Genomic DNA, 16,486 nt, shown 5'->3' on the forward strand with positions numbered 1-16,486 from the left:
CAGTTCTATTTCTCTGGCCTACACCAGAATCTTTTAAACAGATATATTTGTGACTGAACAGACAGGGAGACACTATTACTGTTTTTTTATGTAAAACAGGCCAAAAGCTGGATAATACAGAGATTTGAACCGTGGAACTGCAAAACCACAGTTCTAATTTACTGGCGTATACCAGACTCTTTTAAACAGATATATTGGTGTCTGGACAGTCAGGGAGACACTATTAATTTTTTTTTTTACGGCAAAAAATGCCAAAAGCAGGATAATACAGAGATTTGACCCGTGGAACTGCAAAACCACAGTTATAGTTATGTGGCGTACACCAGAATCTTTTAAACAGATATATTGGTGTCTGAACAGTCACAGACACACTCAATTTTTTTTTTTTGGGGGGGGGGGGGGGGGATACCAAAAGGTTAATAAGATGCATATTTGGACAGTCTGACTGAGGGAAAAAAAAAATACAGGATTTAGATGAAAAAAACTAAAAATTTTTCCTGGCCCCTGAGACAGGGGTGATAAGTCTAGCAATTTGACCAACAGGAGCACACAGGACTGTAATGCAGCGTTTGCTGGTATAACCACTGCGTCTCCTATACACCCTGCCTGCCTGCCTGATATCTGGGATGGATATTAGTCCTGAGAAGGACTGTTTGTTTGATTTGGCAGGCTTTAGAGACCCTGCACTAACTATTTCACACTATATATCTCTCCCTAAGTCCGCAGCACTGACCCTACACTGGCTGATCCGGAGCGACTGTGTCCAAGATGGCGGCGCCCGGTTTTAAATACTCGAGGTGACGCTGTGCGGCCAGCCAATCACTGTAATGCCCACAAACAACATGGCTGCGGCATTACAGTGACTGGCTGGCAATCCCTGCATGTTCATTGGCTCTGTAAAGAGCGCCAAACGTGCAGGGCGGAGACCCGAGCTCCCGCTCGAGTAACCCGGAAATGCTCGGTGCTCGCCGAACATCCCGAGTAGCGTCGAGCATGCTGGCTCAACACTACTTCTCACATTTCCAGCACCGTCCCCAACTAACTCCAAGCTGCACAAACTCCTTATCCTACCGAAACCCCAATGCTGAGCCGCTGCTGTCATATGTGTCCCTATAATTGCTGTTTGGTACAATGAAAGCTCCTCTTATTGCCTCACCTACTAATGCCCACCACTGTGACCCTTACATAGTTAAATATTCTCTAGATGGTAAAATTTCCCCCTAGAAAATATTAATGCCCTGTGCAAGTGTCCTAGAAACAGTGCCCATATTTTGCTCCTAGAATAATACACTGCTCAAAAAAATAAAGGGAACACTCAAATAACACATCCTAGATCTGAATGAATGAAATATTCTCATTGAATACTTTGTTCTGTACAAATTTGAATGTGCTGACAATAAAAATCACACAAAAATCATCAATGGAAATCAAATTTATTAACCAATGGAGGCCTGGATTTGGAGTCACCCCCAAAATTTAAGTGGAAAAACACACTACAGGCTGATCCAACTTTGATGTAATGTCCTTAAAACAAGTCAAAATGAGGCTCAGTATTGTGTGTGGCCTCCACGTGCCTGTATGACCTCCCTACAACGCCTGGGCATGCTCCTGATGAGGTTGCGGATGGTCTCCTGTGGGATCTCCTCCCAGACCTGGACTAAAGCATCCGCTAACTCCTGGACAGTCTGTGGTGCAAGGTGGCGGTGGATGGAGCGAGACATGATGTCCCTGATATGTTCAATCAGATTCAAGTCTGGGGAACAGGCGGGCCAGTCCATAGCTTCAATGCCTTCATCTTGCAGGAACTGCTGACACACTCCAGCCACATGAGGTCTGGCATTGTCCTGCATTAGGAGGAACCCAGGGCCAACTGCACCAGCATATGGTCTCACAAGGGGTCTGAGGATCTCATCTCGGTACCTAATGGCAGTCAGGCTACCTCTGGCGAGCACATGGAGGGCTGTGCGGCCCTCCAGAGAAATGCCACCCCACACCATTACTGACCCACTGCCAAACCGGTCATGCTGAAGGATGTTGCAGGCAGCAGATCGCTCTCCACGGCGTCTCCAGACTCTGTCACGTCTGTCACATGTGCTCAGTGTGAACCTGCTTTCATCTGTGAAGAGCACAGGGCGCCAGTGGCGAGTTTGCTAATCCTGGTGTTCTGTGGCAAATGCCAAGCGTCCTGCACGGAGTTGTACTGTGAGCACAATCCCCATCTGTGGACGTCAGGCCCTCATGGAGTCTGTTTCTAACAGTTTGTGCAGACACACATTTGCACATTTGTGGCCTGCTGGAGGTCATTTTGCAGGGCTCTGGCAGTGCTCCTCCGGTTCCTCCTTTCACAAAGGCGGGGGGTGCCGAAAGGTTTTTTTTTATTTGAATTCTTTTTTAACTACAGGTACTATGGTACCTGGGTCTGGAGGAGAGTCTCTTCTTCTCCAGACCCGGGTACCATCCGCGCATTGAACCGCATAATATCCGCATGTGCCCGTGTAGTCATGCGGATGTTATGCGGTCCAATGTAAGTCAATGGCAGCTATAACACCGCGATTATGCAAAATTAATGGTAGTGCTGCGGATTTTTCTGCAGTGATAATTTCCACAGCATGTGCACAGCACATGCGGATTATTATTGGGGAGTATTGCAGACCTTCTACCAAGCGTTTTTTAAGCGTTTAAAAAATGCATAGTGGGCACGGAGCCTAACAGCTGCAAGTTGCTTTGGATAAGTCTCTGAGCTTTTAACATCTTGCCACTGGAATTTTTGCCCATTCTTCAAGGCAAAACTGCTCCAGCCCCTTCTAGTTAGATGGTTTCCTCTGGTGAACAGCAATCTTCAAATCTGACCACAGATTCTCAATTGGATTGGGTTCTGGGCTTTGACTAGGCCACTCTAAAACATTTACACGTTTCCTCTTAAGTCAGTCGAGTGTTGCTTTAGCAGTATGCTCTGGGTCATTGTCTTGTTGGAAGGTGAACCTTGTACCGCTGGCGTCCCTGCACGCTGTCCCTCTCCCCCGTAGGGAAGCCAGCTCACTCATGGCCACGGCCTTCGTCCCGCACTTCCTTCTTCTTCCGGGTTTTTGGCAGCCCAGGGTGTGTGCATGGTGTGCAGATTCCTGGGCACTGTGCTAAGGGTGTGCGCACACTCCCCCTCTCAAAGGGGCGGCACTATCCTAAAGTGTCCCCTGCCAATAGCTGTAGGACACTAGGACACTTACTATTTAAGGCACCTCCTCCAGCATGGAAGTACCTGAGCAACGTTGTTTTTCTGTTAGTTCTCAGGTCAGAGTGCTCGTATCCAGTATACCAGTCCTGTACTACAGTCATGCCTGCTCGAATGCCTAAGCCATGCCAGCCTGCCTGTCCATCAGTCGTGCCTTCACTTGCCTACTGGGTTATCAGTTGTGTCTGCCAGTACCAGCCAGTGTGTCTGTTGTGCCAGCCACTGTACCAGCCAGCCAGTACTTGAAAAGTCTGCCATCCCTGCCTCCAGTCCCTTGGGGGTAAGCTGCCATCCACCCAAGGTCAGTCCCACCTCCTTCGTTTCTCCTCGGATCACGTTATCATCAGTCACAGTGTATCCGAGGTCGGACTTGGTGAAGCACCTAGCTACGCTGCTCCAGGCTTTCCTTGGGCCATGGCACAGTGGTTCCCCCACCCAATCTATTACAGTTTGCTCAGGCCATGGAATCCGCTAGCTCTCAGGCTTCCTGCATCTCCGATCTATCCCAGGAAGTTTCCCTCCAGAAGGACTAACAGGATAAAATCCTATCCTACTTATGGACAGCAAACACCCTTCTAGACACGTTGGCAATTCAGGCTGCATCTACATCTACCCAGGCTGCTGTCACTTTAGCTTTGACTCAACAGTCCGCCAGCTAATTACCAGACTCCGGACCTTGTCTGTCTGTTTCTCCATGCTATAGCTGAAACTCTGCCCTGTGTCGGGCGTTCATCAACTAGTGCTCGCTGCACTTCGAACTCCTGACTCCTCAGTTCGTCTCAGACTGGGCCAATGTGGCTTTCATTATGTCCCATCTCTCTGGCAAAGCTCTAGCATGGCTCAATCCTCTGTGGGAGAGAGGGGATCCTTTGGTGTTGAACCTTCAGTCCTTTCTTGAGGCCTTGCGTAAGGTCTTCGGCAGCCCGGCCGCGCTTCTTCTACAGCATCTTCTCTACTCAGGCTATGCCAGGGTGACCTCACAGTGGGCCAGTATGCAGTTCGTTTTTGTACCGTGTCGTTTGAACTCGCTTGGAATAATGAGGCTCTGGTGACCACCTTCCGGGTATGGCCTCTCCGGGAGAATCAAGGATGAGCTGGCTGGTCGGGAAATACCCACCTAATGTTACGATACTGGTGTAGTACTGCTGAAAAACAGTGGCTGAAGGAGCACAAGCAGTAACAGCAAGCAGTAGAAGAAGTTCTGGGATAAAGCAAAGGCGTTGTAGGAAACAATCCGTAGATGAATGAGAACAGTCTAGGTAAGAATGTTGTCTTGCTGCTCCTGGTAGTATTGCTCCTAAAAGAAAGGACAGTTCCACAGGCTTTGAGATAGGTGTGAGTTGTGCATACTAATAAATATAAACACATACTGTACTTATTCCATACATATTTGCATTATTTTGCACAAAAAAACATATGTGGCACCCCAGGCCTGGTTGCCACAAATGTGATTAATCTGCGTCTGAGAGCAGGAGGGAGGTTCCCTGGTTAGGGACAATTAGCATGCAGCACCTCCTGTCCCAGGCCAGTAGGGGGGAGCTGGCTGCCCTATAAAAGCTGGAACTGGGGCAGGGTTAGAGAGACCAGAACCCACTTCTGAAGTGACCAGAAGGGTTTCTTAGAGGAAGGGACAGGTCAGCAGCAGCTGAGGAGTCCTGGAGGCAGAGGAGAGACTGCAAGCCAGGGACAGAGGCGACGAGAGCCGGTCCTGGCAGAGAATCAATCTAACCGGACATTGGGGTCCAAGGCTGTCCGGGTTGTCATTCCCAGCAGCAAAGAACCAACCCGCGAGGGATTTCAGGTCCCTTGGCCTAAGAAGTCTGGAGGCTCCGCCACACAGAGTGACCAGTACAGCGAGGAGAAAGCAAAAGGTACCCAAGGCCCGAGTCGCAAGCCATACAGGCGAGAAGTACACGGCAAGCTCAGGGTGGTGGGCTATTACACCACGAAGAGGGGGATTGTCAGAAAGAGCATAGAGAGAACGGTAGGCCTACACACTCACCCTGACCAGTGGGGCTCCCCCGAATGCTCTCAGACACCCAGGCCCATTCCTAACCGGTACTACTGTTGGGTCATTAATAACATCTACAATAAAGACCCAGAAATGTTTTGAAACGGGCTCTGAACTTTTACTATTGCGGCCGGCACTATCACCCCCAGCATCCACCTACACTGCCCTGAGGCCACACTCCTCCCGTGGGGAGTTATCCTACCCTTGAGCTGCACACCAACACCAGCCTCAGCGGTCTGCCTAGCAGCGGCGGTTATCCCTGACCGCAATCCACGGGTGGCGTAGTCGGACATTCACAAATCTATAAATAGCCTGCCACAGCATTGGTCTGACCACCCTGAGCCACGGGACCAGGGTGCCACTACTACCCCCATCAGCACCGTACACCAGAAGACCCGATTTCGAGTACCCCACGGCCCAGGGGGTGAGTCATATACTCATGTTCATACACATAGGGTTTCCTTTTTTCTGTCCTAAGAATGCAGGGTAGCAGTTTCAGTGAACAGCAGAGATGGGAAAGGGGGAAAACAGCAGGGGTGGTTCATGGGATGTTCGCAGAAGCCTTGGCCAACATAACACATTACAAGAACACAACCACTGATTGGTTGTAACATGTAATGTCCCTGCCCATTTGGCTTTGTTAAAATGCTGCATTTTTTGCCATGACTTAGGTAAATAGTCTCACAAGACAATGCATTGTCTGAACCCAGCTTTTTGGTAGACATTGTGCCTCAGCCCAATCCCTGTAAACTTTGTCCATTTTCCTTCACAAAGAAAAAGGATGTACAGCATGCACTGCTATGCTGGCCATGTCGGGTAGTCAGAAGAGTGCATCTGCACCCTCGGAGTCTCAAGCTTGTCCTTTTTACCAGCATTACAGTATTTTGTGGACATGTACTGTGGCTTATTTCTATAAGTTGGTGCTAGCACTGTAAGCACATGCTTGTCTGCTCATTTTGGTTTGTGCAGAGTGTTGCTCAATTGCTGCAGCCCAGGTGACTCTGCTGTTGTAAATAGAAGGCAGAAGAGGGAGGGGATAGGTACTGGATGTAGCCAACAGTAAAACAAGTCAGGTAGGGTTTCACGCTACTGGGAAAGCAGAGAGTTCCCTTGATAAAGCATCGAACCATCCACACGAAACGTGCGTCGATAAGTGGCCTCACATCCACTCTGACTCCTCCTTAGGACCTCCAGCCAGCGGGGTAAGTGGCTACTGTCTACTTATTTTCTTACCTTAGGTGGCATTTTTGAACTATAGGTGTGGGTGCTTTACTGGCCATTTTTACTCATTTTGATACTGTTTATGGCGTTCAATTAGACCATTTGGTCGATCTGCCTTAATCTGGCCTGATACCCCTGATAATCCTTAATTGCCTACACAATGCCCCCTCCACACCCCTTTTTACCATACTGGTTCTCAGGTTATGATGTTACAAATTATCATTTTGTGCTGGAGGCCCATCAATATATCAGTTCTCTTCCTTACCAAAACAATTAAAAACAGTGTGTATTTGTATTTATTAAACATGTGCCTTATATGTACTTAATAAAGATTTTTCTACAAAATTCTATTCCTTCAAAAAACTCCCTGTTTCTCCTGTTCTCTCTCTCTGGGAAAGCAAAGAGTATAAGCAGCCTGTCAGTGCTGCAGAAAATAGGCGCTGGTGGTCGTTGTCTCCTTCCTTCTCAGACACTGACAAGGATGTCAACAGTCCAGATATTCCTGGACAGTCCATAAAAATAGGCCACTTTTTCAACTCATCCATAAAAATTTGATGTGTCTGATTTTTTGAAGCCTGAGAAACATTCAAATTATTGAGCGTAATTTTCATTTTGTAGTCCACAGTGAATGTAGCAAATGTCTTCATATCAAAATTATGGACTTTAGACATAGATAACTGATAATCTCATTTTATTTTATTTTTTATTGCTTAAAAATGTGGCCATAAGAAATATTGGCTATCCATGATTTTTTTGATAAGCTGTCCAGACAAAAAAAAACAGTTTGGCAACCCTCACTTAGGCAGTTATCAGCACTGACTAAACAAGACTAGGTCTCTGTGCTGCTGGTGTATATGTGTGGCCACCTAACCAGAATGGGTGGTCACACAGCCACTAAACTGGACAGCAGCAGCAACATCATCATGTGCACCTCTTCTCCCGTTATCCTATACCATAGTTTGGGATGGAGGATTCGAGCACATGCTCCAGGTGAATTTACTTTAATCTAACCGCGACTAAGATGTCCCCACAGTGCATTCTTCCCCACACAATTTGCTCCACACAAAAATAATCCCTCAAAGTGCATTTGCCTCTTCCACATTCACACAATATGATGCCCCACATTACATCCCCCCCACACAGAATGCCAGCCCAATACATTCTCCCCCCCACACTAAGATGCCCACGCAGTACATTACTCCCACCATACATCCCCCCACACTAAGATGCCACCAGTTCCCCTCCCTCTGCAATATGCAGCCACAATGCAACCCTTGCACAAACAATATGAATGCCCAACAATTTAACCCTCCCAGTAGTATGACACACTCAGTAACCCAACACATGAAGATGTCCCTACAGTCCCCCCCATATACAGTATAATGCCTACATAGTGCATTTACCCATATACAATGTAATGCACTCTCAGTGCATTCTGCCCACGCTACACGATACCCTCACAGTTCATTCAGTTTATTTCCCCCACTGTATGATGACCCCATAGTGCACCCAAACTCTGTGATGCCCACACATATTAAAATGCCCCCTAAAGTGTCCATCAGATATTAAGATACTCCTGCAGTGCCCTCCATGCATTATGGTGCCCTTCCTCCCCACCTTGAATAGTACACTAGCTTAAAAATTAAATACTTACCAATTTCTAGTCCCATGATGTGTGGCTCTGCACAGCTGCAGGTGTGATCTAGTGACATCATCGCACCTGCTGTGCTATGACTCAGATGCATAGGCTGAATGGTGATGCTTCAACATCATACTCCATTGGATTTGTGTCATGAGGATGCAAAGATGCCCCCCACTCATGAACCTCATAAACAGCTGCTTGGTGGTACGCCACAGATGTAAGATTGGGTATAAACACGACTATGTAAATTATTACTTCTGCTGATCATTATAAACAATGAAAGAAATGGTTTTGAAACACTGGTTTTAATTTTACTAAGCATCATAAAATCCACATATTACTTCAGATACAGCATGCGTCCAAATAATTTTTAATGAAAGTTTAACAAAACAAATGTATTTGAAATGTTCTAAATGTACAGACGTTTCTCTTATAACATATACAAAAACATAAAAAGTGCACCATAGAGAATGAAAAAAAGGCTCATCCATAGGACAAGATGTTAAGGTCAACTTCAAACATGAAGCCAAAACAAGCAAACATATATATACAGATTTTGACCTATGTATCTATACAGCATAGTGCAGGCACTACATTTATTCTAGAGACCCACCACGGTAAATCTTAATCTTCTAACATGTACAGAAAGAATACATTAGTCCATATAGGAATAGTGAAAATCTACAGCTATCTATAATACAAGTGCACAGAAATTATGTATATTGCTACTACCGCTTAACACTTATTGCCTGAAAAGCAATTTTCCTTCACAATGACTTTTCCTAGAGTCCGTAAAGCCTTTTCCAATTAATGCAATCGTCTAATGGGCTTATATTTGCTGATCCCCATTTTATCTAAAGCAAACATGATCTATGTAATGTAATTGAAAATTTCTAAAGTGAATCTTTAACATATAGAGAACTTACCAGTGAATAGAGAAATAAATAAAGGCTGTGTGCTGAAGATATCTCATAAACCCAGTCTTTCTTACCTGGTCACCATTTTAATCCCATGTGCTTTGTTTTGCAAACAATATGTGTTTCATTAAATTTTTTTTTTGGGCGCGAACACTTCGTTAATGAATACCAGTAACAAAAAGTGAATTTTCACTGTTTTAGGTTCAAAATTCTGTGCCGATATTTTTCTTAATACAGCATAATGGTGTTTTGGTTTTTGATATTCCTGGCATAGAAATGTATCAAAACAATAGCATGTGGATGTGGAAGCCATGTAGATTACCCTCAGTTTTTTTTATTCCCTATTTTTGAGATTTAATTGTACTTGTAAGATGGAATTGTACAAGCTTTGTAAAGCATGTGTCAGAACACATGGTTTTTAAAGAGGACCCGTCATTTGCTAAAAAAAAAATTAAGTTATATACCCTGTAAAAATCCCTCAGCTCTCCTGATACTGCCGCTCTTTTCAGTTTTGTGCAGAGTATCTCCATTGCAGAGATATTCACATTTGTTTCTTTTGGAGCACACCATGTGAAATCTCAGCTTGCAGTACAACTGGGTATTTCTTGATAGTCTTTTCCGGGACCAAGCGCTTTCACCCGTCGCTCTCAGGTGCTCACTGCTCGTCAACTGATCTAGCAGTCTATCAATCTCTGATGCCGCTGAAATGTGACTGACAGTATCTGAAAGAAAGGGGAGAAAGTGCACGGCCCCAGAGAAGACTGTGAAGAAACACCCATTTGAAATGCAAGCAGAGATTTCACATACTGTGTTCCAAAAGCAACAATTGTGAATATCTCTGCAAAGTAGCGACACAGCACAAAATGGAAACAGTGGCAGAATCAGTGCAGCTCAGGAATTTTTTTTAAAAGGTATAACTCAATTTTTTGAGCAAGTGGCAAGTCCCTCTTTAGCATAAAAATCCAATAATTTAAGGCTTGGCATGACCATATATAACATAAACGGCAACTCATTCCATGAAATGGAAAAGCTTGGATAATATATGCATCATTGCTCTGTTAACAAGTAGATAAATTACATTAGCAACTACAGTACATACTGAGTGGTCAGTGTTCAGATATTTACAGGTTATTTTTCAAAAGAATAGTAATAAAACAGTATTGACCCCTTTGTAATGTGCCATCATGGACAAACTATATGGAATGTATGCATCTTACATCACAGTACACAAACATGCAGAACCAAGACACATCTGGGACTTCTTAATCCCTGCAATATGGAAGGCCACAGTATTATATATTGTACAATGTACTATGTGCTACATAGTTGCATAAGCATTTCGATTATTAGAGTATTAAAGGGTAATGTTACTACACAATAGTAAGGTGCAGTATGTCATGGTGGTGTTCACATCTCTGTCAGGAGTTTCCATAGCAGATTCTATCAAAATTGCACAACAGAATAGCCAGCTATTTGTCTGGGAGAATAACAGACACCATGAGGAAAGTCTTATGGGCCTCATTATAGTCAATGGAGTCCATCAGGCTGTTGTCCATCTTGCGATAGATCTGACGGTGCCATCAATTTCGCTGTTCTACTCCTATTGCCAATGTGAACCTAGCCTAACAGGCATACTATGAGAAGAGCTGGCTAAAAAGGTCATATTTGGGAGCACTCAGGAGCTGATACTTTCACTGATGTCTCAAACAAATATATCACTTTTGTCAGAAAAGAGTTGGTGGGCACCACTCAATTGTTAACCATCAGGGGCATTGCTGTAGCCTAGGCGTGAGCACGTACATCTATCTCCACGCTACATTATTAAAATCTGACGTTTTTGTTGGTGAACAGGGCCTTATCAAGTTTTCATGTAATTCTGTATTAATGGATCAGAACATCTAGCCATAAATAAGAAATTGTATCATCAACTTGGCAAACAGGTTACATAACTATAGTTCATTGGATTGTATTTGCTGATGAAGTAGTCTTATACCTAACTTCTGTCATGTTTATTGTGCTTATTGTAATCCTTATGCAAGTCAGTTACTTGTAAAAGTATGCGCATAAATCATATTACTATTACTAGTATACAAATTAGAAACCTATTCATTCTAGCCATTTAGGAGAATATGCACAGTACAGATAGAAGAACTCGATGTCAAATGTAAACAATACAATGAAAGAAATGCCTACCATTAACAGTACAGTGCATGACATTATGCTGAAATACAGAAGCTACAGTACTTTTTCTAAAATAAGAAAACATGTTCAAGCAAAACTACTTGAGCTAAGGCATTGAAATTTTTCCCTAAGAGACTGGACGATATTCTGCTGGTTCGAAGATGGTGCCCTCCACAGATAGTCATTAAGTTTACCAACTTCATCATAACCTGCTACATCAGCACCAGGTGTTTGTTTTTCACTTAGAGACTTTACCGGAGTAGTGGGCATGCTAAAGGAATATGGTGTACTGGTGCTACATGGAGTTTGAATGTGTTCAGAGTGACTACGCAAATTAAGTTTTATAGGTTGGTTGGAAGGTAACTCTAGCCCATCTTCCTCATCTTCAGACTTGATCTCCACATAGTCATCATCATCATCATCATCTCCAGCACCATCAGTGTCTTTAAAATTTGCAAAATAGTTAAGAGTGGCAATTTGAGCATTTAAAGAAGACAGCTTGTTTAACACCAAGATCTTCTGGGAGTCTTGTAAAGTCATATCTGAATCCTCCTCTGAATGTCCTTTTTCCTCCATAAAACTGGCACCAAAGTCATAAATATCTGACGATCTCTCAGGTTTAGAGTTACGCTGAGACTGTGGTGAAGTTGGGATTTTAGTTGGTTTGACTGGCTCTTTTGACCTGTGGATGAACATGGAGGAGGATGACTGAGAGCGAATATATGGCTGAGTTTTTTCAAAGGCCACTCTCCTTCCTAAGGAATGAAAAGCTTGTTGCGGAGTTGCATTTTCATCATGTTCTTGATCAATCGTACTCCACCTCTGTAGATGTAGGCTTGATGGACTAGATTTAATCAAGGATGGAACAGAGCACGCAGAAATAATGTTTCTTTGTTGGCCTTTAAGCCTATTTGGTGAAATATCAGACTTTGCTTTGAAGTCTTTTATGTCAGGCCAGGTAAAAAAATCTCCTGCATCTCCATTGAGGTGTACAGAATGCAAACTTGTGTTACTTTGCTGCAAAGATTCACTCCGTGGAGCATCTTGGTGAACTTGTTGATGCTTATGTCCTGTCCTGAGTACAGGGGATTCTTTTGGACTAGTTTTTCCTTCCTTAGGAGTTTTTGCTGGTGATTCACGGAAAATAATCTGGTCATACAGCTGAGAGTATTCTGCAATTCTTGCTCCTATGAAAAACAAAAATATTCAAATTTGAAAAATATTTATACAATTTCAAGGTATTATGCAGGCCTTAAATGTATTGATCATCATTAACAATCCACGATGATTCAAAAAAATGATACAAACATGATCTTATTTTTACTCACATGACTGTCTAAGGGACATTATCTGTACTATTTAATCATTCATAGTATAGGATCATTTATTTACAAAAATGTAAAAATATCTGTTCCTGTAAGGGCTCATTCAGACGTCCTAGCAAATCATTCCGATCTCTGACCCCAACGCACTGACTGGCGACAGCTCTCCCTACCCGAGCCTGACAGCCTCCTAGGAATACATGAAGCTCTCATGCCCTGGTTGTGAGACTAGGGCTAGTCCCAACATTGCGGTATGAGATCGGATCTATTTGCACGGACCTTTGAATGAGACCTCATAATCATGATCAATTGGCACTCAGAATTTAGTGAATAAGGATCCCTTTCACAGTTATCTTACCTATTGCTGTCCCTCCTTGTTTCTTCTCTTCCATTATAGCTGCAAGGTCTTTTGATTTCAGTTTGTGTGATTTACAAGGATGTTCTTGTTCTGGACTTTTAATTTTTAGCATTTGATTGGCTCTTTTTATCTTTTGACTATATTGTCTAGCCATCAGGAACACCTTATTTTTGGACTTTTCAATGTTGTTCAATTCCTGAGCAGCATTCATAGAATCTGTGTAAGATAAAGTACTTTGAGATGAAAAGAAAGGGGAATCCATGAATGTCATTTCACTGGTAAGGGATGTCCTTTTCAAACTTAGCAATGAGCTGCTAGGGGATGTTGGGGGGCTTGGCTCCTCTTTACGAACAACACTTAGACTGTTGTTCACCATTGTTCTTGGCAGAGTTGAATTATCTGGTAAACATAGAGATGATATTGAAAATTTTGATTCTTTGCTAAAATGAGACCTGCTGACTATATGTCTCTTTTCCCGGACATCATCTTTACTCACTGGAAAGGAAGCCAACAATTTGTCACTTTTTTTTTCTTCATTCTTTTTTATGTAATTTTCCAAGTCATTCCAGATCTCATCTACTTCTTCAGATAACTTGTCAGCAGCTGTTTTATGAGAATCTGAACTTGTGTGTGAGGAAGTGTTGAGCAGATGAATATAGTCATCTCCTAATGGTACTCTGTGGTCCAAAGATTCATCCTCACTGTACTGAAGGCTTTCTTCAGAAACAAAATGATCTATTTGGCCAAAACACCGAAAATCTCCATCTAAGCCCAAAAAATTGTTTCTCTTTGAAGGTGAATTCCTTCTTATATGCTCTAGAGATTGTTCTGGAAGGCGTATGGAGTCATAAATATTTTCTTCTATTATTCGAAGTTCTTGAGAACTAGTATTAGGGGTTCCCCGTTTCAAAATTGTTCTCTCTCTGTTTGGCACTGGAATGCTCTTAGCCTTTTCATGTCCTTTGGATGTCCAAACATTAGTGTTGACCTTACATTGATGGTCTGCATCACACTTGGGATTATTTTGCATGTAATCAGATTCATCTCTTCTTGTGAGACCCATCTGCTTGAGATCATCATAACTGATGTTATCATAGACGTGTTCAATATCATCAATTGTCAACTCCTCTGAAGAACCATGGGAGGACGACTTTTGTTCAGGTTTACTGACGATTTCACAATGAGTAAGCTGGTGTCTAGTGTTATTCTGTCTACTTCTCAAATTGCAAGAGCCGGATTTATTTTCTCCTACACTGCTGGCTCTCCTGACAATTTTGCAGTATGAGTTATCAGCACTATCATCTTGTATTAGACCCAAGTGCCAACTACATGGTCGACTGGATGCACCTCTTTCTTCTTGTGACCTTGATGACTCTAGTTTGGAACATTCATTCATCATAAACATTTGATAATCATCATCATCCTCCTCATTGTCATGAGGTGTTCTTCTAGAGGGAAAGAGGGCTTGTCTAATTTGGTGATCTGTCCAGATATTTCGCAGAGCTGTAGTACTCCCGAGGATATTCATTATTATAGAGTTAGTATGTGACACGCTTTGTTGTCTGTCTAAGGAATGAACTGCAGAACTTGAAGACAGCTCGTCTCTGCTCAGTTGTGATGACTCTTCATCTGACTGGTCTTTTGAACTCTAGGAGCAAAATGCAAAATGAATCAGTCATTAAAATGTGAATACAGAATATACATTAATAACTTTAAAATTTGTTTGTAATTAGTGTTGCATATTTTCTCATTACTTTGAATAAATGTGGATTACATATTCAGATCTACACAGCAGAGTGGTGGTCTATATTACATTCGCGTCTATCAGCCTGTGTGGCCAAGCTACGGACCTTTCTAAAAACTTAGTACCACATTTCAGATCAAGGTAACCCCTTATTTATGTAAAATCCCTTTTATATGTGAAAGGTGTCCATATCCTTTACACATGCTTATATTCAACTATATTAATCAGGCAATTGTGAGAGCAAAGGTGACAATGCCCAAACTACTATCCATATTAAAAGAATGGATGTTGGCGTGTCTCTGCATTCAACGCATGGACACTGATCATACTACCATGTACCTTTGTGACACTTAAAAGGTGTTTTCTCACATACAAAGTACATTTTAATCAATGGATCTTGGAATAAGAAAACGTTTCACAATTGGGTGTATTAAAAAAAATGTTCTGGGGCTGAGATAAATGTGCCCCTAATATATGCTGTTATTTGCTGTGCCTGACCATGGAGAGCTGTTCCAGTTCAGGGACAGTACACACCACAGTTCCTGGTCAGGGAGGAAGCATAAGTCACTTATGATAACCGAGTATTCAGTCTAATCAGCAGTTGCTTGCAACTGCTACTTTCTCAGGTAACACATTTTCCTGCCTGTTTATTACAGGAGCAAGTGTTTCTGCCACGTCTCCAGCTTTCTGAGTGCATCAAAAATCAAGTTTGTGACGTAGCTGCTCCAGTGGATGCTGAGCTTCTATGTCACTGACTTGATTTATGATAAGCTCACAAGAGGACTGGTGACATGGCAGAAACACTCCTGTGATAAAACAGACCAGTAGGTATATACACTAGGGAAAATAAGTATTTGATACACTGCCAATTTTGCAAGTTTTCTCACCTACAAAGAATGGAGAGGTCTGTAATTTTTAGCGTAGATACACTTCTACTGAGAGACACAGAATCGAAAAATACAAACCAGAAAATCACATTGTATGATTTTTAAACAATTAAATTGCATTTTATTGCAATATCAAATAAGTATTTGATCATCTACCAACCAGCAAAAATTCTGGCTCTCACACACTTGTTAGTTTTTCTTTAATGAGCCCTCCTATTCTGCACTCATTACCTGTGTTAATTGCACCTGTTTGAACTTGTTACCTGTATAAAAGACACTCTACCATGGCCAAGACCAAAGAGCTGTCTAAGGACACCAGGGACAAAATTGTAGACCTGCAAGCAGCTTGGTGAGAAGGCAACAACTGTTGGCACTATTATTAGAAAACAAGATGACTGTCAATGTTCCTCGGACTGGGGCTCCATGAAAGATCTTGCCTCGTGGGGTAAGGATAATTCTGAGAAAGATCAGTAATCAGCCCAGAACTACACGGGAGGACCTGGTCAATGATCTGAAGAGAGTTGGGAACACAGTCTCAAACATTACCATTAGTAACACACTACTCTGTCAAAGAGTAAAATCCTGCAGAGCATCCAAGGTCCTCCTGCCCACGCCAGCACATGTCCAGGCCTGTTGGAAGTTCACCAATGACCATCTGGATGATCCAGGAGGCATGGGATAAGGTCATGTGGTCAGATGAGACCAAAATAGAACTTTTTGGTATCAACTCCACTCGCTGTGTGTGCAGGAAGAAGAAGGAGGAGTACAACCCCAAGAACACCGTCCCAAATGTGAAGCATGATGGGGGTAACATCATACTTTGGGGGTGCTATTTTGCAAAGGGGACAGGATAACTGCACCGTATTGAAGGGAGGAATGGTTGGGGGCATGTATCGTGAGATTTTGGCCAACAAGCTCCTTCCCTCAGTAAGAGCATTGAAGATGGGTTGTGGCTGGGTCTTCCAGAATGACAA

The 16,486-nt window shown here is 43.0% G+C and overlaps 1 protein-coding gene across 5 annotated transcripts in view; it reads right to left on the reverse strand.

The window, feature by feature from the left end:
- Nucleotides 1-8,412: 8,412 nt before the first annotated feature.
- Nucleotides 8,413-16,486, reverse strand: part of PLEKHG1 (pleckstrin homology and RhoGEF domain containing G1) — a 276,017-nt gene continuing 267,943 nt past the window's right edge. For all 5 annotated transcript variants that reach the window (XM_073672679.1, XM_073672678.1, XM_073672674.1 and 2 more), the window contains 2 exons: nucleotides 12,882-14,529; nucleotides 8,413-12,388 (listed from right to left, as the gene is read on the reverse strand). In XM_073672679.1, coding sequence (XP_073528780.1) covers nucleotides 11,289-12,388; nucleotides 12,882-14,529 — 2,748 coding nt within the window. In that variant the 3' untranslated portion in view covers nucleotides 8,413-11,288. The remainder of the gene's footprint in view (nucleotides 12,389-12,881; nucleotides 14,530-16,486) is intronic.

This window comes from Phyllobates terribilis, unplaced genomic scaffold, assembly GCF_046119375.1.
Source record: "Phyllobates terribilis strain yellow unplaced genomic scaffold, ASM4611937v1 Scaffold_3__8_contigs__length_932513732, whole genome shotgun sequence".
Taxonomy (NCBI): Eukaryota; Metazoa; Chordata; class Amphibia; order Anura; family Dendrobatidae; genus Phyllobates; species Phyllobates terribilis.